We start from the raw sequence: 25,093 nt of genomic DNA, 5'->3' as shown, positions 1-25,093 counted from the left end.
GCTCTGGGAAAAAGCTATAAGATGCTGCATGTTAGGACATGCTGGCTTCCTGGTGATGACAGTCTTTGCTCTTTCTCATAAGTCCCTGGCCGAATACCTAAATATCCACCTGGTTATTTTTGGTTCTAACTCAACGTATCTCAGCAAACAGAGCATTGGTGAAACTGAGAATTTTTAATTCTCAAGATGATTATTGGTCCTATAAATAGAATTTGTTCTTGTGTAAAGTCTTCTTTATGCACTGAAGGGCGTTATATGAAAGCTGGAGCAAGACTTTCTGTCACAGGTTGAAAGGTGTCCAGGCCAGGAGCAACTATAGCACACAAGAGGCCCGGTCATGTCTAACAGAACCTGGGCCTAGAACCAAACCAGCACTTCCTCTAACTTGCTATGTATAGTTATTCCTTTACGTCAGTTCCACCCACACAGAGTCCAACCCAGATGGAGGTTCACCAACCTGAAATGCCACAGCTGAACTCCTGGCTATGCTCTTGTGGTGAGGGAATGGCAGACATTTTATAAATAACATGCTGCTGTGCTTCTTCCAGGTTCCATTCACCAGAGGTGGTTGAGGATATGTTCTTTAAAGGCTCTATTAAATACTGTTCTTCCTCTGTTGTAATAACACCGTGCTTGTTGGGGAAGAAAATCAATGAAAAAAGCAGGTTAAAAACAGGAAACATTGGTACTAAAAGTACAGTCTTAAGAAAAAGCACTGTATTTCATAATCATTTTATTAAAGGAGCAATCCTAGTTTAGACACTTGTTACTCTTGTCTGTGCTCAGACAGGTGGACATGAAGGAAACTCAGGCATCCTTTGTTTCAACAGGTGAACATTTTCAAAATCTGCTTTTATGAATATATATGAAAAAAAAGAACAAACATTCAAGCTATATTAGAGTTATTGGTGAGTTCTGAAATCCAAGGGAGATAGTTTGAACCAAGCAGCCATGTCTCAAGGGAAAACTCAACTAAATGCCAAAAACTGCTTTTCATCTAATGACCACTTGAGGCTGGCTCAAAAAGTGACGTGCATAAAATGGTTTGGTTTTGTGAATAGTTTCCCACCATAACAAGTCTATGGTGGGACATTTTGTAATATAAATTAATCACTCTTGGTAATGGAATTATGGCCATGGCCACCTTAATTGACAAGTGTCTACTTTGCTATATTCCGTCACTCTTTTGTAGGCCTTACTTCTTTTAAGAGAAGTCACTGAATTGGACCTTTGGAGGTTCTGTGTTGGTGGCTTTTGGGAAATTTTAATGATGAAATTATATTGTAATTATCTGATAAACAATAAAGCTTGCTGTGAGGTGCACACTGTCCAAGATGTTTGGGCTTCAGTTATGAATGGAGATAGATAATCAAGCTAGCTAGCGTTAGCTCATAACTTGGACCTCCACCCAGTCATCCAAATTTGGTCGTTTCTGACTACAAAGAACGAACACAGCAGCTAAAACGCCAACACTCAAGCTTGACACTGATGTCATAGTGCCTGATTCCATCTTTTATTTACAGTGGACAGTTTGAACACAATGATTATTGGAAGCCATATCACAACTAAAGCCTACACACCTCCAACAGCCCTATTGTTTTCCACTTCTGACTGACGGATTGTCATGCTGACATCATAACAAAGTCACGTCAGTTTGAATCTGGATAGCAGGTGTTCCAAACCCTAATTTTTAAAGTCTGAAAATACTGGGCACATGTCAGGTGGGGAACATGTGAAAAAGATTTTGCTTTGTAGCAAGTTGTAAAAAAGTACAATCCAGAATTTGGGCAGCTAATTAAAAAAAACAAAAACAAAACAAGATAGTCATTTTGGAGTGTCCCTTTAAACAACTAATACATCCCCTTATGTGACCTCTTGCTTCTCATTAGGGACATGTTTTCACATATACAATGCATTAGTCACTAATCTGCAGTAAAATTTAAGAACCCCAAACAATCAGTTACATCCAGACCAGCATTAAAACATTCTTCTCCCCCTGTCAATGCCCCCTCTGGAGCATAACCTAGGAGAAGTCCTTCAGAGTGGGTTTATAGGAAACACTGGCTTGGCTTTGTAAAACCCACAATAAAAGCAATTAACCACATATCACACTAGCCTACAGAAACATTTTTGATGTAGGGTTTTAATAGTGTGTGATGTCAAGATCTCAAAATGTCCAGACAGCTGATTACATTAAAGTACAGACACAGTTTTGTCCATTTTTGGTGATGTAAGAAAAAAAGGGCAAACACTAATTCAATTTATGATACTCAGTGCTATGTCTTGCCAACACATTTGGCTAAGCGTTTCCCCCACATGATTACATTTGCCAATAAGAAGCAGGGCCTTTTTCTTTTTTTAACTTCTTTGGAGTTACTCTTGAGCATGGAAGGATAACAGCTTTTAAAATTTGGCACAATTCCGTGATTAGTTAAAAGGTACTGAACAGTCACACAGTCTGTGCTTAGACAGGATAATTAGATGCCTTATTAGAGCTGCTCAGTTTTGTTTTTGAACTGAAACCTGCACATTTATAGGCATATCATTTAAAGATCACACAAGGATCTGCTTAAGAAATGTGATCTCAACTACTCAAGTGTGACATCCAGCGCACAAGTGAGAAGAAAAGCACTGATGGTTATCACAATCAGATCACTGAGATGATGTGATTTTTTTCAACATAAACCTCAAGTCACTCCAAGCTGCCTGCAGGCTCAGTGCACCATGCGGAAAAAAAGCCAAGATTCTCTTAAGCAAACTGCAATAATCTTGTGATAATATTCTGCCGAATCTACCAAAAATCTACCAGAACCACAACCTAGTTATATCTGACATAAACATGGGGGGGGGGGGGGGCACTTTGTACTCACCAGGCCTTTGCAGTTGCTGAGTGCCACTCTAGTTGTACTGTGCTGATTTTGCAAGAATCCAATATAGTGACAGTTATCTACCATATTATGCCGCCACTCCAGCCCTTCTTTACCCCAGTACTCCACTGTAAAATGTTTTGACACCAAGTGGGGGTTGAGAGTCAGGTTTAAGTGAAAGTGCTTTCCATAGGCTGACAGTCTGTAGAACAGTCGGGGCTCCAGTGGGTCTAACGCGGGCTGGGCTCCCATCATCGGATCCACCGCCCCCCGTCTCCGTCGGCCTGGCCGGTGGTGCTTCACAGTGTAGCTCAGGAATTCTCCATTCTCATCCACCCGCACCGGGACAGTCAACTGGTAGTGCTGCAGGTAGGACAGGAACTCCTCTTTTACCAGGAAAAGAAGAGAATGGAACAGAAATAAGAAGATGTTATGAAAATAAGCTGTTGAGTACAGCAGAATTTTTTTTGTCCATGTGTCACCACCATACCTTGGGAGTTGTGTGAGAGTTTGCTGATACTTTGAAATTCAGAAGCAGTCATCACCACCAGGCTCAGTGTCCAAGTCAGCGTCTTCCACAAAATTTCCATAATTCAGGGAAAGATGTGACATGGGGTAGGGGTAGAGGGTGCTACAAATGGGTTAAAAGGACATAATGGGTCTGATGGCAGACCACAACAAGTCCATGGTGCGCCTCCTTCAATTAAAATGCTCTCACCGTGCTTGAAGGCTCATTCAGGTCTCAGATTTCTCCTGAAGATGAGCACTCCCACATCTCACCAGCCTCTGAATTCATGTCAGCAGCTCATACAAAACACTGTAATCCATCAGACGCAAACAGGAAGCTCTGTATCTTTGTCTTGACCAATCCATCTGCACTGCTGTGGAGAAAATTAAGCAGCGATTACCCAACGATAGCCCACTCTGTTAGTTGATTTATTGGTCGTCAAGTGCTAGATCAATTGGCTACTGACTATTCTAAAACTTTGTACTTATTTAATATCTGCATTTATATGCTTATACTGAGCAACTAACTATAGCAGGCTTGATGGCAAGCTTTGACTCCATCTGTGGTTTGTAATCAATGAATGAAAACGTAAGGCAACGCTGAACACCCCATATTACAGATTTCCACGAGGAGCACTGGTGTCGGTTCCATTTGTGCCAGTACCTCTTTAAATACACGGATGGCCGTTTAATGGCTGATACGCCGTGACAAAAACGTGGCAATACAATACAAATGACGTGTAAAACCCGCGCTGGAACGGACGCATACATGTCAGCTGTGCAAGCTGATATTTCTGCAGATTAGTTTTACTCACTGACGCGCTTGAAAGCAACATGTGCAAACTACAAACTGCAGCACACAAGCGGATCCAGGTGACACAGCGGTGACGATCCGAGGAAGAGACCGGACTCCAAACACGGGTGGTAGCCTTTTTGGAAAGGAGGGCTTTTCGCAAATGTTTCTTCAGCTGTAGCGCTCCTGCGGTCCAGACAGACAGACAACGCTACCTACTTGGCCACTCTGACCCAGACAGTTGGCAGCCAGCCCGCATGCATTACACCGGTACCGCAAACGCAACCCTCAAGGAGCGTCTGCAAGTCAAAATAGACCGCAGCTTTTGTTGCTCAGGGGAAGTTTGGTTGGTTTGTTTTCAGCAGCCGGATAGGCAAACTTTTGCAGATGTGGACCTGTAACGCTGCGAACTTACTGTGCGTAAATGCTGCCTAAAGTACGCCTTTTCCACGCAACGACCCCCCCTTAAACTCTCTCTCAGCTCTTAGTGGTAAAATAGCTATTTTAACATTTGAAATGTTCACACGAATCATCTCCGATTATTTTAAAGAGAAAAAGTAGAAAAAACATATAGTCTTATTTTCTTGACAGAGTAGATTTGAGCCCATTTACCATGTTCATCTTCATTGTCAGCTCCAATCCGAGTGTGCAGACAGAGCCCAGGACCAAATCACTTCTGCAGCTCTCAAGTTCCGCACACAGACCTCCTTTGCTCTCCTCTTTTCATCTCCTTTTGAACTCTGCCATCCTGTGAAGCCTCACTGAGATTCTCCCCTTCAGCCCAGACACCCGAGCAGCAACAGCAGCGGTGGTATCCCAGCCCAAGACTGTCTCACACACACACACACACAAAAAAGCAGCTTTTCCAAGTTTTGGATTTCCTTCCGCAGAAGGTTTTATATGTTCAGTCTATCTTTATAAAATAAAGTTTGTGTTCATTGTGGTCGCTCTTAAAACCTTAAATATGTTTTTAAAAAAAAGTTTAGAGAAGCTGTGGATCCATGCAAACACCAGAAAAAGTTGGCTTACAATTCTGGAGCTGCTCCTCCTCACTACTACACTGCAGAGAAACCGGGTATGTCCCAGCTCCGGGACATTTTTTTTTTGAGGGGGGGGGGGGGGGGGTGACGTCAGTGCAGAGGTGCCTCTCTTCATCCCATCAGTGTGCGCATGTCCATCACTGAAACAGCGAATTTACAGAGCCGTCTTCAATTTCCACACGTTAAAGTCACCTGTTTTATTAACCAACTCTGTTCCACTGCATTACTTCACAGCTATAACTAGCTGTCACACAAAGCACACAAAATTATCATTAAAGATCAAACGTGTGGAGGACAACCCATTTTAAAGTATTCTGTTCATTATTAACTGAATACTTAATGTTTTCATTATGAACTTCAGGTAAGAGGATACAGAATTATGAATCAAACTTTCAAACAGGAAATGTCGTCCCTGCAATTGTAGAAAAACCAAGCACATGCATATATATTTCCATGTTATTGTACACCAAAACCTCTTTGAAATACTTTTTACTCCAGTAGATTTAGTTTGACACCCCTGTCAGATTATGATATTACATCAAACACTCATGATAATATGATACATTACAGACAGCATATTTTTAGAGGACCAGTGGGGCTCTTTGGCGCAAGAAGCCAAAGTATTCAATTACTTTCTTTAACCCTTGTATGGTGTTCGGGTCTGTGAGACCCGTGTTCAGTTTTTTTCAAAAGAAAAATTAAACAATTAATTATTTTTTCACGTGTAAATGTGTTGTGTCTTTCCACTCACTCCACTTGATTATAACTGATTTATTTATAACATTTTATATAAAAGAAAAACGAGAAGCACATTAATTCATAAATGTGATCTAACAAAGGTAAAGGGAAAAAATTAACCATGTTTGCTGTTCATATGTCTTGTAATTGGGATGAAGTAAACATCTGTTGAGTAATTTAACATAAAATTGTTTGATAGTGTTAATTTGGAAAGCCAAAACTCTAGCGGGTCCACCAGACCCATGAACACTGGCTGAGTAACAAAAATACGAACACCACACAAGGGTTAAGTAAAAAACAAGGAAACTATTAAAAGTCGATTCATTGATAGCCCATAATTCAAAAACAATGAATATGTACACTTTCACATTTCGCATTAACTTTGAACAAAGAATTAATCAAATAAACACGATTCTCTGGCTTTGCCTGTGTTAACCCTGCAGTTTGCTGTGTATTCCTCCTCAGATTACACTCAGCAGTTTGTAAGACATCATAGAATTTAATGTCTGAATCAGAGGATGTGGTCTGTTTGGTATTTTTTTAGGGTCTTCTGTGCAGGTTAATAGTATCCTGTGAGCTTTGTTGTAATTACGACCGCGTCTATCTTTAGCCTGTCGGAAATTGGAAATCATGCCTCTTCCAGAGTTTCAGTTACAGCTGCTCATTATGTACGAGCATGTATCATTACAGTCAGGTCGTCATTACATGCCGTCATTCACAGATGGAGTCGGTGTTATTCTGTTTTTTGGGGAGTAGCGCCATCGTGTGTTGAAAAGACCAAGGCAGGTTGGAAAGTGTAAATGCCGGCGTGGACCTGTCAGGTAGATCACTTCGTGGAATTTAATTGCAAATAATTTATTTTTGTTAAACTATTTAACTATTTATGCACACACTGTTTGACAGTCTGAACCCCCTGATTATGGTACATATTTGTTGCCAGTTGACCAAATTTTTTTGTGGAGTGTACCATCACCGTTTTAAATATATGTACACTCAACAAAAATATAAACGCAACACCTTTGTTACTGCTCCCATTCCCCATGGGATGGACGTAGAGACCTAAAATTCATTCCAGATACACAATATAACCATCCCTCCCAAACAGTGGTCACAAATCAGTCCAAATGTGTGGTAGTGGGCACATCTGCTATATTGAGATAATCCATCCCACCCACCTCACAGGTGTGCCACATCAGGATGCTGATCTGACATCATGAGTAGTGCACAGGTGTACCTCAGACTGCCCACAACAAAAGGCCACCCTGGAATGTGCAGTTTTGTCTCACAGCAAAATGCCACAGATGCCACAAGCAATGAGGGAGCGTGCAATTGGCATGCTGACAGCAGGAATGTCAACCAGATCTGTCGCCCGTGCATTGAATGTTCATTTCTCAACCATAAGCCATCTCCACAGGCGTTTCAGAGAATATGGGAGCACATCCAACCGGCCTCACAACCGCAGACCTCGTGTAACCACACCAGCCCAGGACCTCCACATCCAGCAGGTTCACCTCCAAGATCGTCTGAGACCAGCCACCCAGACAGCTGCTGGAACAATTGGTTTGCACAACCAAACAATTTCTGCACAAACTGTCAGAAACCGTCTCAGGGACGCTCAACTGCATGCCCGTCGTCCTCATCGGGGTCTTGACCTGACTCCAGCTCGTCGCCGTAACAGACTTGTGTGGGCAAATGCTCACATTCGATGGCGTCTGGCACGTTGGAGAGGTGTGCGCTTCACGGATGAATCATGGTTCACATTGTTCAGGGCAGATGGCAGCTGAGAATGTCCCAGTTCTTGCATGGCCAGCATACTCACCGGACATGTCACCCATTGAGCATGTTCGGGATGTGCTTGACCGGCGTATACGACAGCGTGTACCAGTTCCCACGAATATCCAACAACCTCGCACAGCCATTGAAGTGGAGTGGACCAACATTCCACAGGCCACAATTGACAATCTGATAGACTCCATGCGACGATGTGTTGCACTGCATGAGGCAAATGGTGGTCACACCAGATACTGACCGGTTCTGGGTCCCCAGACCCCCAATAGCGCAAAAAACTACACATTCCAGGGTGGCCTTTTGTTGTGGGCAGTCTGAGGTACACCTGTGCACTACTCATGATGTCAGATCAGCATCCTGATGTGGCACACCTGTGAGGTGGGATGGATTATCTCAATATAGCAGATGTGCCCACTACCACACATTTGGACTGATTTGTGACCACTGTTTGGGAGGGATGGTTATATTGTGTATCTGGAATGAATTTTAGGTCTCTACGTCCATCCCATGGGGAATGGGAGCAGTAACAAAGGTGTTGCGTTTATATTTTTGTTGAGTGTATTTATTAAAGTATTACACATTTGCAGAGATGTTGTTTTATTTCCACACTTACACTACACTTGTTATAGAGTCAGCTGTTTTTATGTTTTTATTTTTTATTTTAGGAATCTGGTTAAAAACTATATGAGTCCACTTAAAATGTTATAATTTTCTTTGACTTGGCAGTCTTCACAGGGATTTTTCTCCCTGAAGTTTTAAAGCTTGCGCCTATATTTTTCAAGAGAAAAGATGGAAATTATAAAATCAGTTCACCTTGACAGTAAGTTTCCCTTTTCTACTACACTTTATTGTATTGCCAGCTGCCACTTAGATGCACTGGATACTTAGTTAGGTACAGTTCAATTGAACTCTTTTTTAATATTCAGAATTGCCTTAATTCTTCAAGGCACAGATTCAACAAGCTTGTGAGCAATGGAAACATTCCTCAGACCTTTTGCGCCACACTGACATAATATCATCACACAGTTGCTGTAGATTTGTCCATCCATGATTCAAATCTTTGGTTTCACCACATCCAAAAGGTGCTTCATTGGACTGAGGTCTGATGCTTGTGGAGGACATTCAACAACAGTCATTGTCACGGTCAAGAAACCATTTTGAGATGATCTGAGCTTTGTGACATGGTATATTACAGTGTTGGAAGCAGCTGTTGAAAGATGGGTACACTGTGGTCATAAAAGGATGGGCATGGTCAGCAACACTACTCAGGTAGGCTGTGGGGTTAAAACCATCCTTGGTATCAACAAGTCTACTAAGAAAATTTCCCTCACAACTTCACTTCACCACAAGTATGATCTAGTAGAAGTTTGGATGGATCCATGTTTTTACATTGTTTACACCAAATTCTGGCCCAACCGTCCTAATGTACAAATAAAGACTTATCATACCAGGTAACCTTTTTCTAATCTTGCATTGTCTCAGACCATGCAAATTGCAGCCTCAGCCTTATCTTAGCTGACAGGACCTGGTGTGGTCATCTGCTGCAGTAGCCCAACATGTTCAACATGTTGTGTGTTCAGAGATGCCCTTCTGCATACCTTTGTTGTAACAAATGTTTATTTGAATTACTGTTGCCTTCCTATCAGCTTGAAGCAGTCTGGCCACTGCTCCTCTGATTGCTGACATCAGAACGACATTTTCACTCACAGAACTGCAGCTCACTGGATATTTGCACATTTCCGTAACATGCTCCATAAACCCAAGATATGGCTATGAAGAAAACCATACTAGATCAGCAGTTTCTGAGCTAGACCAGCCAGTCTGTCTCAAATTACATGCCACATGCAAAGTCACCTTTAAATCACTTTTCTTTCTGATTCTGACACTTGCTTTGAATTTCTTTTCTCATCATTGGGAGGAAAAAAACAGGAAACAATAACATCAACTTGACCTAATCCAGCATATTTTTTTTATGCTTTATTAGTCATATTTGTATGGTTACACATTTGAAACGACTGGTTATTGAATGGCAAAAGCATATACTCAGAAAGGGTTTGCAATGTGTTTTGTGGGTAGGGCTGAAGGGCTTTTCTTTGGCTTTGCATTTATATTTGATTCTGCTACTTCATCTGTATCTTGTAGTTTATTTCCAGTTTCCAGTTTATTTAATATTGTGTGCATACCTGCCCAGGGACTGCAAGTGAAAATGAGCTAGTAGCTAAATCTGTTGCAAGGCCTCTACTCTTATTTGAGACCAGTGTTTTTGTGGCACACTAAAGCTCAAACAACTAAATCAAGTAAGTTAATTTTTAATATATATAATGCATTATAGAAAAAAACAAAAACAAAAACCCTTGCCACCAGCTTGATAGTCCAATAGTTCAAGATCTACTTTGTTTTGTATATACATACACTGGCTGTGGCACTCAAGCTACTGAATACTATTTGTCACTCTGTCCAAAGATTTATTACACTTATTATAAACCTCATCATTTCCAGCAGTCTGTTAAGGTTAGGCAGCTCTTTCTTTCTGAAAGGTGAGGTAAACACTTTCTATTTTTATTTATTTTATTTTATTTTATAAGGCAACTTTTTAACCCATGTACATGTCTTCGTGTCTCTGGATCTTATCAGACATGCTCAAGTGCTGGCTTTTTGTTCACTTGGAGTCTGGCAAAACATTTTTATCTTCATAGTAATAAAAAGAAAATGTATTGTGTATCTTTACTTACAGCTGTTCTTGTCCTAGGAGATTAATAAGCTTCAAATGTTAATTGATTTCAGCCCTTTTCTAGTTATTTGGGTGTTTCATGAATGTTACCTACTGTCCAATAAAAATGTCATGACCACTACTGACCTTTGCTCAGTGTTGTTAAGTAATGAAAAACATTCTTTTTCTGCATTAATAATCAGTTCCTGCCCACCATAAACTACTACCCTGCCCAGGTTGCACCCTACCTTTCCCCCCCATGATAAATGAGATAGGCTTTAGTCACACCACCAATCCCTCATTACCTCGAACTTGAAAAGCATTACCGGAAATGGATGGAAATTAAAATATGGCTAAACACCTGAGAGACCACATCTAAAATAATTTTCTCCACCCTATATTTTTTTTCCCAAATAATCACTTATTTTTGAATGTAGTAACATTGAACAAGAACATTTTAAACATTTATTTCCTGGACAAAATTTAAACTTATCCACAAAAAAGTTGTATCCAAAGCCTGTTGACACAGTCCAAATGTGAGTATGCCATTACTAAGGTTTGTTCACCAACACAGCAAAATCTCCAGTGTTAAATTAACACTAGAGAGTGTCTATATGGGCCCACACCTCTGAGTGTTAAATACAACACTGTTGAGTGTTAAATTAACACTTTTGACAGTGTTATATGTTTAAAAGTAACCTAGTCAGACTGGAATATTTAGTTATTTTCCAGTGTTAGAAAATCAGCACTGCTCAGTGTTAGCCATTGTTAATCTTCAAAACTGACTAGGTTACTTTTAAACATATAACACTGTCAAAAGTGTTAATTTAACACTCAACAGTGTTGTATTTAACACTCAGAGGTGTGGACCCATATAGACATGTCTATAAACACACTCTCTAGTGTTAATTTAACACTGGAGATTTTGCTGTGAAGAGACAGAAAAGCAACTTCCTTAAAAATAGAAAAATAAGCTAATAAAAACAGCTACAATCAGCAAAACTTAAATAATAATAATAATAACAAGTATAGTCTGGTCTTAGCAGTTTATGGGGAAAGAAGGAGGGAGCAAACATGATATGGTAGTGTTTGACTGATTTAAGTCTGTACAGCATTTTATAGAAAGATCTATTTGCATTAGGTTAAAGTAAAAAGCAAGGGACTTCATAGTCATTTAGAGCATTCGTCCCAACCAGAGACTTTGAGTAAACCATTACATGCAGGCCCCTGATCCCAACCGCAAAAAAACTGACAAATAGGAAAAGAGCTTCTTTGAACTTTTTACTGTTGTTTTTTTCAAACATTTGCTGGAAGCAGCAAGGGGCAGAAGATCATTTTTCCAGAAAAGATCTTACTTTAGCTCAACAAAAGGCCTGTATAAATCATTTTTACTTCTATATAAGTTGATTTGCTTGTAAAAACGTTGTATTTTGTTATACATTAGTTACAGTATTAGCTATCGGTGCTAGTAGGCTGTTAGCTAACAGTGGTTAGCTAGTAATGGTTAGCTAATACTCGAACACTTAGCAATATATTTTCCTTAATATTGTTTATGTATAACAAATTTTTGTTAAATATCAATAAAATATAATTGTAGCGTTATATGAAACAACGAAAAATTCATAAGTACCCCAAGAAATCTGGGCGAATTTAAAGAGGAAATTAGCATTTGCATGGGCGGGGGTGTAAAAGGTCTTCTTTACTAGTATTTAATTACTTTTATTTTTAAAAAGCTTTTTTTTTTTTTTTTAATAAATAAATAAATAAATAAAATAAAAATCTGTCTCTCTTTTAAGTTTTAAACTTTTGGTGTGAGTTTGGCTCCTTTTTTGAGTTGGTCAAACAGTAAGTTAACCTCAACCAAGTTAGCCAAATTAAACAGTTAAATGGACAAGTATAAGATATTCCTCTGCCTCCTAAAAAATTACTCACTAGGGAGAAGTGAACTTCTTCTTCTTCTGGTTCACCCGAAAGACAAAACGCCAAAACACAAACTTAACAATGTGGTGTATGCTGTACAGTGCAGCGAGGATGTGTGTGAATGGGTGGATGACTGAATGTAGCGCTTTGGGGTCCTTAGGGACTAAGTAAAGCACTATACAAATACAGGCCATTTACATGAGGAACAGATTCAAAAGGCTAGAGTGGTACACTGTAGCTTAATTGCATAGCAGCACATGTATTTTCTAAAAGAATCATCATAATGCGATAAAAGTTAAACAGGGATTTTATCAAAATGGTCAAGATGAAAAAGCTAAATTATAGTAATATCCCAATAATTTGAGAGCATTTTATAGTTTGAATGCTGTTTGAAGTATGTGTATGTGAAGTATGTGGAAGTAGTAAAGCCAAAACATATATGGAAGCACCGAGAATAATAAAGAGAAATATGAACCAGTAGGAACACTACTGTGTAGTGTTCCTCTTCCTCACATACAATATTCAAACAATAACTATAACCCCTTTTCATCCCACAGAAAGAAGATTTTAACGTGATCATGGCTGTGGTCAACCAACCAGGCAAATATGAAACTTCTGAATTCCAGACAGGCGTGTTAGATTGCTGTGATGACATTGGAATTTGTGAGTAACCTTCTTTACTGGTTCTGTAGCTCAAAATATGCACAAAGTTGAGACAGCATTTGCAGCAAGATATAATTGGATACACTTTTTTTTCAAACCTAAGAAAAGAACAGTTAAAGCAGGTTTTCTTTCTGTTCATACTGGCCTTTGTAATGCTCCATCTACATGTTCGTGTGGTGGAAACAAACCCTCAGTCCTTATTTTAAGTAAATATATTATGTTCAAATGTCTATCTGAATGTATGAATGTAGGTTTCAGGGCTGTTAAGGAACTGACAAGAAATGGATACCAAACCACTGAAACTTGGTGAAACTTGAATGCATTTTCTCATGTAAAATAAGGACTGTGGATCTTTTTCCCTTATCAGTTATATTAAAAATTAACTGGGAATGGATATTTTAATGGAATGTATGAAGAGCGGCTATACTTATAATAATAACAATAACAATAACAATAATAATGGATTTAAGTTGTAAGTGCTTCCTTTAACACACTTTCTCCCTGCCTTAGGCTGCTTTGGCTATTGGTGCTACTGCTGCCTCGGCTGTACCATTGCCAGTGACATGGGCGAGTGTTGCCTGTGTGGTCTGGGCATGCCCATCCGTAGCGTCTACAGGACCAAATACAACATCAAGGTAAGTTTTCAGTGGACAACAGGAACAGTAGCCAAGCTTTCTGCAGGATTCGCCAATTTAAGTCTATTTGAGGCCTTTTTAGAACCAAAGAAGTGGTCTTTTAGTTACCTGTTTCACTGTGAGTGAAAACAGCCTATTTCCTGCTGTATGTAACTAATAATTAAGTTGTTACCATCATGTTGTAAGTCAAATATGTTCCTCCTATATTATAAAAAGAGAAAAACTGAAAATGCTGTCAGAGTCAAATTACTAAATGTCTGAAAATGATCATGTAAAAAGTACAAGTACTTTTAACATGTTACCCAAGATTAATCAAAATATATTCGAAGATTAAGAGAAACAAAGGTTAAAAACAATAATGTGGTTCTGTCCAATTATGTTTTTTTTTCCTTCCCTGTTTAAGCCATAGTATTGCAACGTAGATTCATTTAGGTCATGGATGTCAAACTCACTGTACATTGTGGGCCACAGACAGCTCACATTTATCTTAATACTGTAATAGAAAATGTCCTGATTAAAAAACAACAACACTGGAATAAGCACAGAAATTTCTAGTAGTGCATAGCAGTGAAAATAGGATGTTTAGGGTTAACTCTAACCCTTTGGTGTTGTATAAATTGCCATGTGGGAGATCTTTATTAGCAGGAAAAGTTATGAAAAGACAGTTAAAAGTCCAAAAATTTTGCCAGATTGGAGTCTTTGCTGTTTCAATTTTGGCCCCTGGGTCTTGAGTTTGATGCTTCTGATATAGGCTCTGAAGCAGGAATGTCATATAATTTAGTGCATTGATCAATTTTCCATTGCTTGTATACTTATTCAACTTTCTGCTTGATGCAAACACAGCATGATAGCATGTGTACACTTACATTTTGATCAAGTCTGTAATCCAACCCTGGTTTTTCATATAAATAAATTCTGGTCGTGTCATTAGCCTAATTCCCTTCCCTTCACTGAGGTTGAGGCTGAACCTTCTAAGAGTTACTGCGTGTGTTTCCAGGGCTCCATGTGTAACGATTTTATGATGGCCATGTGCTGCCCCGTCTGCACCACCTGCCAGCTGAAGAGAGATATCAACCGGCGCAAGGAGCAGGGCATTTTCTGAAAGAGTAACAGTCTTGTAAACTCTCTAAAATGTATTTTACAAAATATTAATGGCATTGATGTTCTGATGGAAAAGCTACTGTTATCTCTATATACTCCAGATAAAGTGCTGGTGAAGCATTAACCCATCCCTTTCCAATAAAAATCTTAAATACTTTGAAAAGTATGGTGCACACCTCAGTGCTGTTTGTTGTAAAATGATTACCCTCCTGTGTATCAGCTGCCCCAGTCACAGGGAAAATCACATGAACCTCTTCTAGTCAGTTAATCATTAGTCAGCTGCAGCACAGCATTTCTTTTATCACTACTGTTCCTTCAGAATTTGTACTGTTTTAATGAAATTGTTTACATTTTGAACGGTGCTGTTTTGTTTTCTTTTTTCCATCTATTTGTATGAATGTATTTGTACACTTCATATCCAGTTTCATTTCTATTCGATTAAGTCTGCTGTTAGTGGAGCCTGTTCCAGACAACAAGTTCAACAAAGCAGAAAGACAATGAATCACGAATCAAACAGTTAAGACTTGTTATACTAGCTGTATCTGGTTAAGCAGATCTTGATCATTTAGAAAGATGTCAAACAAAATGTTGCTGTTTCAAGTAATTTCCGTCATATATTCACTCAAATATTCACATACATTCATAGTAAAGCAGAAGTACATGTATTCAAGTACACCCCATAATTCAGTAGCTAATAGAAACACTTTTAACAGCAGTAACTTGAATTCTGTGTTCAGTGTGTTCAGTGTTGCTTCACTTCATTGAGCGTTGCTCTCTTAAGGTTCTACCACAGCTGCTATTTTAATTAGGTTGAGATGTGAACTTTCATTGGCACATTGCAACACATTGCATTTTTTGTTTTAGGCACTGTGTTGTAGATTCACTGCTGTGCTTGGAATCATTGTAGTGTTACGTGTTACATGACCTAACTTCATCCAAGCTTTAGCTGTTGGACAGATGGCCTCACATTTGATTCTAGAATATGTTTGCATTTAAGAGTTCATGATCAGATTACTGATTGCAAGGTTCCCGGGTCCTTTGGCTGTAAAACAAGCCCAAATCATCATCATCATCATCTCTCCACCACTGTGCTTGACAGTTGGTTTGAAGTGTTTGTGCTGATATGCTGTGTTTGGTTTTTACCAAACATGGTGCTATGCGTTATGGTCAAACATTTCTACTTTTTTCTCCTCTGTCCAAAAAACATTGTTCAAGAAGTCAGCAAGTAATTTTGCAGTCATGTTCTTTTTAGATGGAAGAGTCTTTCTCCTGACAACACTCCCAAACACGTCATATGTATTCAGTCTTTTTGTTTAATAGTACTGTCATGAACTTTAGCATTCAATGTGCCTATGGAGACCGAGATATATACACACAAAGAATACACACCTTAATGTACCAAACCAGCAAGCTTCTGCTTTTATACAGGTGGTCAAACTGAGTGATGATCAGTTTATCAGATACATTTGTTAAGCAGAACCTGGCTGCTACTTACCCTATGAAAACAGTGAGAGTGCACTAAGGTTTTCACCACACACTGCTTCTGCATTTTAGCTTAATTTTTGTTAAATTAACAATGACACGGTATAATAAGCCATTTTGTAGTTCATCTGAGGCCACACCAGGACACGCTGGAAAGATTATATCTCGGCTGGCCTGGGAAGAACTTGGTGCTCCCCCAGATAAGCTAGAGGAGATGGCTAGAGAGAGGGTGGTCTGAGCTTTTCTGCTTAGGCTGCTGGGCCTGTGGCCCAGCCACGGATAACCAGAAGAAAATAACTGGATGGATTCTGTTTTATCAGGACTGTTTGAGATCAGACTCTTTGACATCATCCCATACCAAAGGAAATCATAATTAATATCCCCAATCATAATGAATAATGAAATAAGACCTTTCTTTACAGTATTTTCAAACCTGTTGTAAATTTTGTTTCTTGTGGCTCAGACCTAGGACAGTTTCCACAAAAAATTTAAATATTATACTAACACAACAATGTCTACAATATTTGATCTGCTTTATGAAGTTTATAAAAGGTGAAACTAGCAATTTTCTAGGGGGTAAAATCCCTATAGAAAATGACTTATTTTGTCTATGATGTCAGTAATCTGCAAAGTGATATTTTTTTAACGGCACTGTGTCGGGGGGAAAAAAACAATAAAGCAGAGTAAGCTTTAGGACAGGCCTACCATATGGGTGTACAGTATCATCTGACTCTTTGTAATGGCTAGATTTAAAAACCAAGACTTGTGCTTTAAAAATACGACTTCCCAAAGTCGATTTATCGTCAGTAGCATCTTGAAAATATGTCTGAAGGTTCTCAGTCGTCCAGGTCAACGTAGTCTAAGGAGCTAGGAAAGAAAAGTGTCTGGACTTCTTTAGGTTTCTTGAAGATGTTTCACTTCTCATCTGAGAAGCTTCTTCAGTTCTAAGAGCAATAGGTTAGGAGTCCCAGATTTTAAACCCTAAGAGGGTCAGGGACCCCCTATTGATCCCTACCTAATCACACGAGCCAAGGTTTGAAAACGGGTGTAGGTCACGATCACCCAGGGTTTCGGGTTAACCTATTGTGAAATCTAGCCCCACCCTATCGTGTAATTTACTGAGGTCAAATGGCCCAAGATGCGAGTGGGCGTTAATGGATCTCAAAACTGGATTATAGATGGCAGACGGTCGGTGTCGTAAGCCACCGCCTCTGTTCACCACCTTTGTCATTCTTTCCAGAATGCGAATGTTCACATTTTAGAAAGAGAGGACAGATGGCGTCAAAGAGGAGTGAAAGAAGCCATCTATGTCCACTGTGAACGACCATCTTTGAACAGAGGCGGTGGCCCCATGCTGCTTGGGGCCAGCATGAGTACACTACCGCATTTCTCCCACAAGCTGGATTTATATCTCCTCCTGTTGAACCAGCGATCTTTCAAATGTGGTAACCACTATACCACTGAATCTCCATAAAACATTTTTGTCTCAAAAACTGTCTGTATCATTCAGTATAGCGATATCTACTCCTAAACTTTTGTTAAAATGCTTCCAGAACATGTATCCTGAGTAGAAAATTGGTACAGATGCTGAAAAGTGAACTCAAATAGCATTTCATCAATTTGGTCTTCATATTTAAACTGTCAATGACAAAAAGGAAAATCCACTGAGGCAGACAGCGACCTTGAATCAAACGATGATCCTGAGCAGTTTCTTTCAGCTCCAAGTTTAATACTCTGTTGAAATTCATTCAGTGTGGGCCAAGTGATAAATCAAGAAGTACTTGACAGATATAGCTGTATTATCAAGATAAAAACAGAATGCGTTTGTTGTGCGCATCTTATTTTTGACCCTATAACATGTCAACAACCTGAATATAATATCCAAATTTTTAACATGTAAACAACATGAAATTACACCTGAATGTACAGTACAGCCCTATAAATACATGGATGCCACATCTCAAACAAGTCATGCTGGTACCAGAAGGATCTCCACAGTGCTTTTACTACTTAAACTGCAGGTGTTTTTTAATGTCTTTTTGGGGAGAAGCAAGACAAAACTTTCAGGGTGGGCTGACGGATCCTATTAGGAATACTACTGGGTCATCTGGGTTTCCATAGCCTGAGCGGCCCACTCTGGAGCAGCCTGACGGATCTTCTCTAGCAGGTTGTTGACTTGGAAACATAAAGACTGGATCTGTTTATCCCAGGTAGGAAGGGGTTCACGGGCTGCCAGAGACAGAAGAAAAAAATTAGAAGGTGCATTTTCCTTTCAAAACAAAGACTATTTGCATGTGAACCATGGTGAAAACCACAATACGTGTTCCCCTTTGGCCACAGGCCAACTATCTTTTTGTTAGTGCCACTGTCACAAACCCCTACAGAGAATACAATAGAATAGAATAATCCTTTAATTGTCCAAAAAGGGGAAATTTGGTTGTAAAAGCAGCAGAATAAAAGCACATATTCAAACCGAACAGGACACAGAACAGAAACACACAAAATTTTTACAGAAAAAAATATTTACATCATGGACAATAGTTACAAAAACAGAGTACTGTACAGTTATTAAGATTAAAGTATAGGTTTTTTATATATAAACTGAGAAAAGTAATGTGCAAGTTATAACAGTTGTTTGGTCGATTAGTGCAAATTACAGCACTGATGTAAATATCTATGTTTGTTGGGAGCAGTTTTGATTGTACAGTCTGACAGCTGCAGGGAGGAAGGACCTGCGGAAACGCTCCTTCATCCATCTAGGATCCAGCAGTCTGCCACTGAAGGAGCTCTGCAGTTCAGCAACACTTACATGCATGGGGTGGGAGACTCCATCAGAGATGTTATTTTGGCTAGAGTCCTTCTGTCTCCCACCAACCTCATCCAACCTCTTCCTCTCAGCTGCCGTTAAACTGCTATTCCAACATACAACATATCATGGCAGTGTCTCACTACCATCTTGTAAAGATTCATTCCTCACACCCATCAGCCTACACTCTCTTCGGCACTGTCCATTGCTCTGAATAATTGACCCAAGGTATTTAAACTCATCCATCTTCACTATCTGAACCCATCTGTAACTCCCACTCCTACTACCTCACCACTGTCTCGCTGTCCCCACACATGTCTAGCATCACCCTCATGTACTGCTCTGCCACTCCTGAGTTCCTTATACCACTGTTCCTCCCTTGAATCCCGTCACAGACTTTTCTAGAGCCACACAAATACAGTGCAACTCGTTCTCTATACTTCTCAATCAACACTGTCAAAGCTTCTATAATGCCATTTCTGAACATGAAGCAATACTGCTGCTCACTGATCGTCACCCCACTCCTTAACCTTGCTTCAGAAACTCTTTCCCATAGCTTCATGATATGGCTCTTTAACTTTATGTCTCTATGGTTGCTACACCTCTGCACATTATCCTTGTTCTTAAAATGTGTCTGTGTATTTAATGTTAGTGAGCTCAATTTTAACCACTCCCACTGTGTGCCCTTAGGTTTAGACTAGCCAACTAATCTGTGTTTTATTCCTCCTGTTTAAATAAGTAGTAATTAATTCACCAGAAACATACTTAAAGTGTTTTACTTACCTTTACTTAAAACGTACACTAATTTCTGTCCACTTATGTGCGCAGTTTATTATATCCAAGTCATTTATTGTTTGTGAATACAGATAACAGTGATTCAGTTCATTTTGGCTAGAGTTAGAATCTCTTCCTCTCTAACCCATTGTGTCTGCACAGAGCTGTGGGGCAGCGACCTAAACCAGTGTTCTTGTTCTGTAAATGCTGCAAAATAATGTCACAGGGATTAATGTAGCTAGTGCTACATTAATTAAGTGCACCATCCTCCTGCCACAGCAACACCTTTTCCGGCCACAGCTCTCCACAATAAGCAATGTTAGACAGTTGGCACATAGCAAAAAGAACAAAACAAAAAACAACAAACTGATTGCTTCCACTTCTTCCACTGATGTTGGGCAGTACATTGACTCACCATACCATCCTGAGGTAGATATTGGTATTACATGAAAGCCTGCTCTACTGTGGCTAAGGATTAGCTTTCAATTGTAAAAAACACACAGACTGACACAAATTGTTCTGGAATAATTTTACAGCAATTTTATCCATATCTTCTGTTTATAAAATCTGCTAATCTGTAATTTTTTATTTACAATGAATAAACAATGAGTTAATATATAAATAATTATACATTTCAACTTTAAATTACTTTTATCAAGTGTTTTGGTTCCTAAAAATCTCATGGTCAAATCCTTATACCTATATAAACCTATATAAAATTTGTAAAACATACAAATAAACAATTTCATCACTTACTTTCAAAATGTACAATGCCATCAATCTGGTCAATGAAACCATTCATACGTCCCTCAGTGATCATCTGAGAAGCAATCTTTTCAGCCTACAGATACAAAGAAGAAACTAGAGTTTGTGTGTACCACTATGGAAAACAGGAACTTATTATCAACAGTAGTTCTATAACTTCCCAATGAAGCATAAAACTAAAACTGTGGCTCTTATACAAGTTTAGCATTAATCCAATTCATATCTCACCTTTGCAGGGGGGATTTCCAGCAATGCTCCTAGCTCTTCAAAAGTGATGTTGTTGTAGAGTTTACTGGCAGATAGGAGGTTGTGTTCAATCACAGCTCTGTCAAGGATGCTGGAGCCTGAAACAGATCAAAGTTAAGAAAGTATAGGTGTTGTGTTGCAACACCTAAGTATAGAGTGCCCCTCAAGCACCAGCATAAATGGTTACAGCCCTGTGCTGACCTCAGTTATCATGAGCAATGACCAAGTCAACTATAGCATTGGCATTATAGCTGCAGTTAAGAGTGTGTCTAGAAATATGTTTCACAGTACGAAGGGAGCACAAAACCAGAAAGAATATCAGCTGGTTCACCAGCTGATTCAATGAGGGTGGAGAAAATAAGGATTTCTCTCACTGTGTAAAACCCAGTATCTCAGCTTACCATCTGCTGTGGTGGCTTTCTGGTGAGGCATCAGCATGGCAGCAAACTCCTGTAGTTGGTTACCTCTAATGATGCGGTCCAGGTACATCTTCTCCAGGATACCATAAGCAGCCAGCTGCTGACAGCGCTCATCCTTAAAGAGAGTAGCCAACATACGGGAACGTTGCTGTCCTAAAAAATATTGCACCATTTTTGGTTAAGAGTGTGAAAACCGCAAATCAGTAGTATGCCTTTATATGTTTTCCATTAGTTCTCATTACATTATTTCTGAAAATGTAACACCTGCTTATACCTGCAGAGGCCAATATAGTGCAGTTCAGAGCATGCTTCAGTGCCTCCAGGCGTTCACTTTCATGAACAATTGACTTATAAGACAGCTCGTTGTATCTTTGTGCAGCTTCAATAAACTTCCTTCTGAAGTCTAGTACTCTGGCATAGCACACCTAATGAGAGCAGCAGAAGCACTTATCCACACAGCTTCACTGAAACAACAGATAAGACTATGTAACTATGAAATCACTAAGAGATCATGTACCTTATAGTGTATCTGTAGCTGTTCATTAGAGGACTCATTCTGAAGCAATGAGGCTCTGTTGATGTAGGCCTCTGCCTGAACCGGATCATCATCTTCTAAGTAAAGTCGGGCAATTTTCAGATATGTATCCAACTTATAGTCAACATTATATTGCCTGAAGGGGATATTTTAAAAAACAAACAAAAGAAACAGGGATTTAAAGACACAATTACCATCAAGACTTGCGTGTGACAATGGTTTACTTACTTCTGTCCTGTTTCGAGGGGAATGCCAACTAAAACTTGGGCAGCATTTCTCCAGTCTCCCTCCTTTTCATAAATGGTCGCTAAGTGCTGTCTGATTGAGGCTACCTAAGGCGATGGAGGAACATTACTCAGTTAAGCGCTGCAGTGACAATACTCAAGCTTAACTGCCTGAATGGTTACCTCCATTTACACTGCGTCAGAGAGCTGGAGCAAATTTACCTGTTCCTCGAAGGAAATGACCCTCGGCTGGATCTTTTCCAAGGTGAAGTGATACACTGCTTTTGCTGTGGCGTCAGGCAGGTTGGGCAGATGTGTGCAGAAATCAGTGAGCAGCTGTCTTGAAATGACGAGACTGACATTTTCATTGACCACTGCAAGAATGTAAAATATAATAGTAAGACATGCTCCTGAAAAATGAACCAAGGACGTAGAATAAGCAGATATTACAGAAGAATACAGGCACACCATACTTGCTTCTACAAAGGCCTTCAAGGATTCCAGTTGATCAGCATCTGTAAACTGAATGGCCTTTTCCAGAATTTGTCGATATCTGCAAAAGATTTCACCGGTCAGAAACCTTCCAACTTTGCTGGTAAGTTTAAAATGTTTACATAGAAAACCGAAGGATTAAAACTTAAATATGAAACACAAATACATTTTAGCTTATTGGATGAAACCCAGTGTTTTCCCACAGATTAACTTTACTTGGGCAAGGTATATTAATGGCTGCCCATGTGATGCTACAATGAGCTCACTAAGGCTACAGAGCAGAACAAGGCCCGCTGACACCCAAATAATCTCCAGGATGACATAACTAAAAGTCATTTGCAGTATAAGAGACTCACTGATGAAGCAGCCAATAATATTTATATTCATCAATTATTTATTGTTAAAGCACATCTAAAACCCTCCCTCACCAGAAACAGATTGTAAATCTGTGGGAGAAATTACATAATCCCATGTATACTGTATTCCCTTATGATATAACAAACATCATATATTATTATGAATTAAAAAAATAGTTTAAAAAAAAAACCCTGACTGCTTGGTTGTAAAAGACTGAACAGTCATTTGTCAACTGCACCATCTAACAGATGTTGTGTCACAACCTATAAGAGTCTACAATTAATATTTAATATTGTAGAACACTATGACAGAACATCACAGACACTATGATGACACTGTGACACAACTAAAATGTTGTAAGTAAATAACAAAATGTACAAACTGAGAAGTATGGACTTATTCTGTGAGAGGAAATTTTGAATTTATTATTTTGAAATGAGTACCAAAAAAAGTACCAAAATTGAGGGAAAAGTACCCAATCCATTCAGTAAATATCATTTCATAAATAAATCTGTAATCAACATGTCACTAAAGTGCTGTGAACATAACAGAACTATGCACACACCAGTTCACATATAATTACAGCAATCAGTCTGTGGTCCCTTACTTAAGAGAAGTTGATGCATTTGATTGTGACTTCTGTGAAAAACAAGTGTATTTAAGCTTGAGTGAATTAAACCTCCCTTTATTAAACAGGTATTTAAATATTTTCACTTTAATTAACTATCAGCATATACTGTGGATACAGTAAACAATTTCTTCTTATACAAACACGTATATAACAGGACCTAAAAGATTTTTAAATAGATTTATCACCTTTTGGACAATGCTGACGAAAACTGAAATTGCAAAAGTAGACTTTACAGTACAGTTGTACTTAATAAAATGCACAGGTGTTCCTAATAAAATGGTTGTTTATAGGATGGTAAGAACGTACGCAAAGGGTGTCCTGGCAGTTTTCTAGTCAAGTATCACTTTGTTCAAACTGTATTAAAGCTATGTTGTGCTCTGCACCAAATATGTAGCTAAAGAGCAGCAAGTTAGCTAGTTAGCTTTGGTGATAAAATATACAGTTCTCATAATTATTTTACCAACAATTAATGTGGGTAGTCCCTCCTTTTATGTTCCTTGCACTTTGGATAAAACCTAAAAGCAAACATTGACAGACTGATTGCATTTCTATCTGAATGTTTGGCTAATGCAGCTAACATTAGCTTAGCTTTGTGCAGACCAGCTGCTAGCTAGCAGTTTCTGTTGCAGTTTTTAACGAGTGATGTTCTCCGTAACTAACGTTACATACTTGGCAGCAAGATCTTTATGAGATCCACTTGAGTTCATCAGTTGTGTAAGCTCCTGCCTCACTTCGGTCGCCATTGTAGCCTGCGTCGAAGTGTCAACACCGGTTTCATCTGCCGAGACAGGGGAGAGCCTTCCGTCTGCAGTCAGAGCGCAGAGCTCGGCCAGGAAGTGACGCAGCCAGCGATGGGAGCGGAAGAGGGAAAAGAATGATTATAATTATTTTAGGCCAGGCTTAAATGTTGAACTATTGTATTGTTTTAATTTTATGTATTAATATATGTTTTTAAACAAAACTTGGTGAGTATTATAAACTATCCATCCCTTTCCTGAAAACAATCATAGCTATATTTGGTTGCATTTTTTTCTGCTAATTTTGTAATTAACCTAAAAAAGGGTCAATCTATTGTTAACACTAGTATCATCTGAAATATGAAGAGCTTTCTTGTTTTTGCGCAATAAAATATCCTGTCTCACAGACATGCTGAACAACTAGATTCTGTATTTAATGCATCTAGGCTGGGCTGTTGTAAAGCATTATTATCAGGTTGTTCTAAAAGCTCCCCGAAAAGCCTTCAATTGATACAGAATGCTACAGTAACAGTAGTGACGGGGACTAGAAAGGCCTTTTCTCCTTCACTGGCTTCCTGTTAAATCCAGAATCCCATTTAAATTCTACACCTCACATACAAGGTATTGAATAATCAAGCCCTATCTTATCTTAAAGACCTCATAATACCATATCACCCTAACAAAGAATTTCTCGCACGAGTTGCTGGCTTACTTGTGTTTCCTAGAGCATTTATAAGTAAAATGGAAAGCAGAGCCTTCAGCTTTCAGGCCCCTCTTCTGAGAAACCAGCTACCAGATTGCATTCAGGAGACAGACACCCTCTCTACTTTTATGAATAGCATTTCCTTATCACTTACTTCTTC

The 25,093-nt window shown here is 39.1% G+C and overlaps 3 protein-coding genes and 1 long non-coding RNA gene across 6 annotated transcripts in view; 1 reads left to right on the top strand and 3 right to left on the bottom strand.

Moving 5' to 3' along the window:
* The window catches only part of adamts6 (ADAM metallopeptidase with thrombospondin type 1 motif, 6), a 75,053-nt gene extending 69,802 nt beyond the window's left edge, over positions 1–5,251 (bottom strand). The window contains exons 1-6 of one of the 3 annotated variants that reach the window (XM_082539453.1): positions 5,197–5,233; positions 4,780–4,994; positions 3,586–3,748; positions 3,358–3,498; positions 2,871–3,253; positions 458–632 (exon numbers count right to left, since the gene is read on the bottom strand). In XM_082539453.1, the coding sequence (XP_082395579.1) occupies positions 458–632; positions 2,871–3,253; positions 3,358–3,457 (658 nt within the window). In that variant the 5' untranslated portion in view covers positions 3,458–3,498; positions 3,586–3,748; positions 4,780–4,994; positions 5,197–5,233. Of the gene's footprint in view, positions 1–457; positions 633–2,870; positions 3,254–3,357; positions 3,749–4,189; positions 4,643–4,779 lie in introns of those variants that run through there. The other 2 variants (XM_082539454.1, XM_082539452.1) reach the window with 2 other exon arrangements.
* A 26-nt stretch (positions 5,252–5,277) lies between these two features.
* On the bottom strand, positions 5,278–12,468 carry LOC309710194. Its single transcript, XR_014277679.1, has 2 exons — positions 12,376–12,468; positions 5,278–5,347 (listed from the first exon to the last, which is right to left on the bottom strand). It is a non-coding gene; the product is annotated as an uncharacterized lncRNA (long non-coding RNA).
* Positions 11,657–15,443, top strand: plac8.2 (placenta associated 8, tandem duplicate 2). Its single transcript, XM_082539460.1, has 4 exons — positions 11,657–11,814; positions 12,921–13,026; positions 13,537–13,661; positions 14,659–15,443. Exons 2-4 carry the CDS (start codon positions 12,942–12,944, stop codon positions 14,761–14,763), a joined length of 315 nt encoding a protein of 104 aa, XP_082395586.1. The 5' UTR covers positions 11,657–11,814; positions 12,921–12,941; the 3' UTR covers positions 14,764–15,443.
* Positions 15,444–17,952: 2,509 nt separating this feature from the next.
* Positions 17,953–24,340, bottom strand: cops4 (COP9 constitutive photomorphogenic homolog subunit 4 (Arabidopsis)). Its single transcript, XM_082539443.1, has 10 exons — positions 24,163–24,340; positions 22,487–22,566; positions 22,236–22,387; positions 22,018–22,121; positions 21,772–21,925; positions 21,529–21,679; positions 21,237–21,407; positions 20,818–20,933; positions 20,581–20,665; positions 17,953–18,473 (listed from the first exon to the last, which is right to left on the bottom strand). Exons 1-10 carry the CDS (start codon positions 24,234–24,236, stop codon positions 18,340–18,342), a joined length of 1,221 nt encoding a protein of 406 aa, XP_082395569.1. The 5' UTR covers positions 24,237–24,340; the 3' UTR covers positions 17,953–18,339.
* Positions 24,341–25,093: the final 753 nt, after the last annotated feature.

This window comes from Aulonocara stuartgranti, assembly GCF_965226115.1.
Source record: "Aulonocara stuartgranti genome assembly, chromosome: 7".
In the NCBI taxonomy this organism is placed as follows: Eukaryota; Metazoa; Chordata; class Actinopteri; order Cichliformes; family Cichlidae; genus Aulonocara; species Aulonocara stuartgranti.
This window is presented reverse-complemented; position numbering and strand designations above follow the sequence as displayed.

Bases quoted from the DNA above. Each gene is read 5' to 3' on its own strand.
- plac8.2 (XM_082539460.1), top strand. From the start codon at position 12,942: ATGGCTGTGGTCAACCAACCAGGCAAATATGAAACTTCTGAATTCCAG. The intron at 13,027-13,536 runs GTGAGTAACCTT...TCCCTGCCTTAG, and splicing joins CTGTGATGACATTGGAATTT to GCTGCTTTGGCTATTGGTGC. The intron at 13,662-14,658 runs GTAAGTTTTCAG...GTGTGTTTCCAG, and splicing joins GGACCAAATACAACATCAAG to GGCTCCATGTGTAACGATTT.
- cops4 (XM_082539443.1), bottom strand. From the start codon at position 24,236: ATGGCGACCGAAGTGAGGCAGGAGCTTACACAACTGATGAACTCAAGT. The intron at 21,408-21,528 runs GTATAAGCAGGT...AATATTTTTTAG, and splicing joins CACTATATTGGCCTCTGCAG to GACAGCAACGTTCCCGTATG. The intron at 20,666-20,817 runs GTGAGATATGAA...TTGTATCTGTAG, and splicing joins TGGAAATCCCCCCTGCAAAG to GCTGAAAAGATTGCTTCTCA.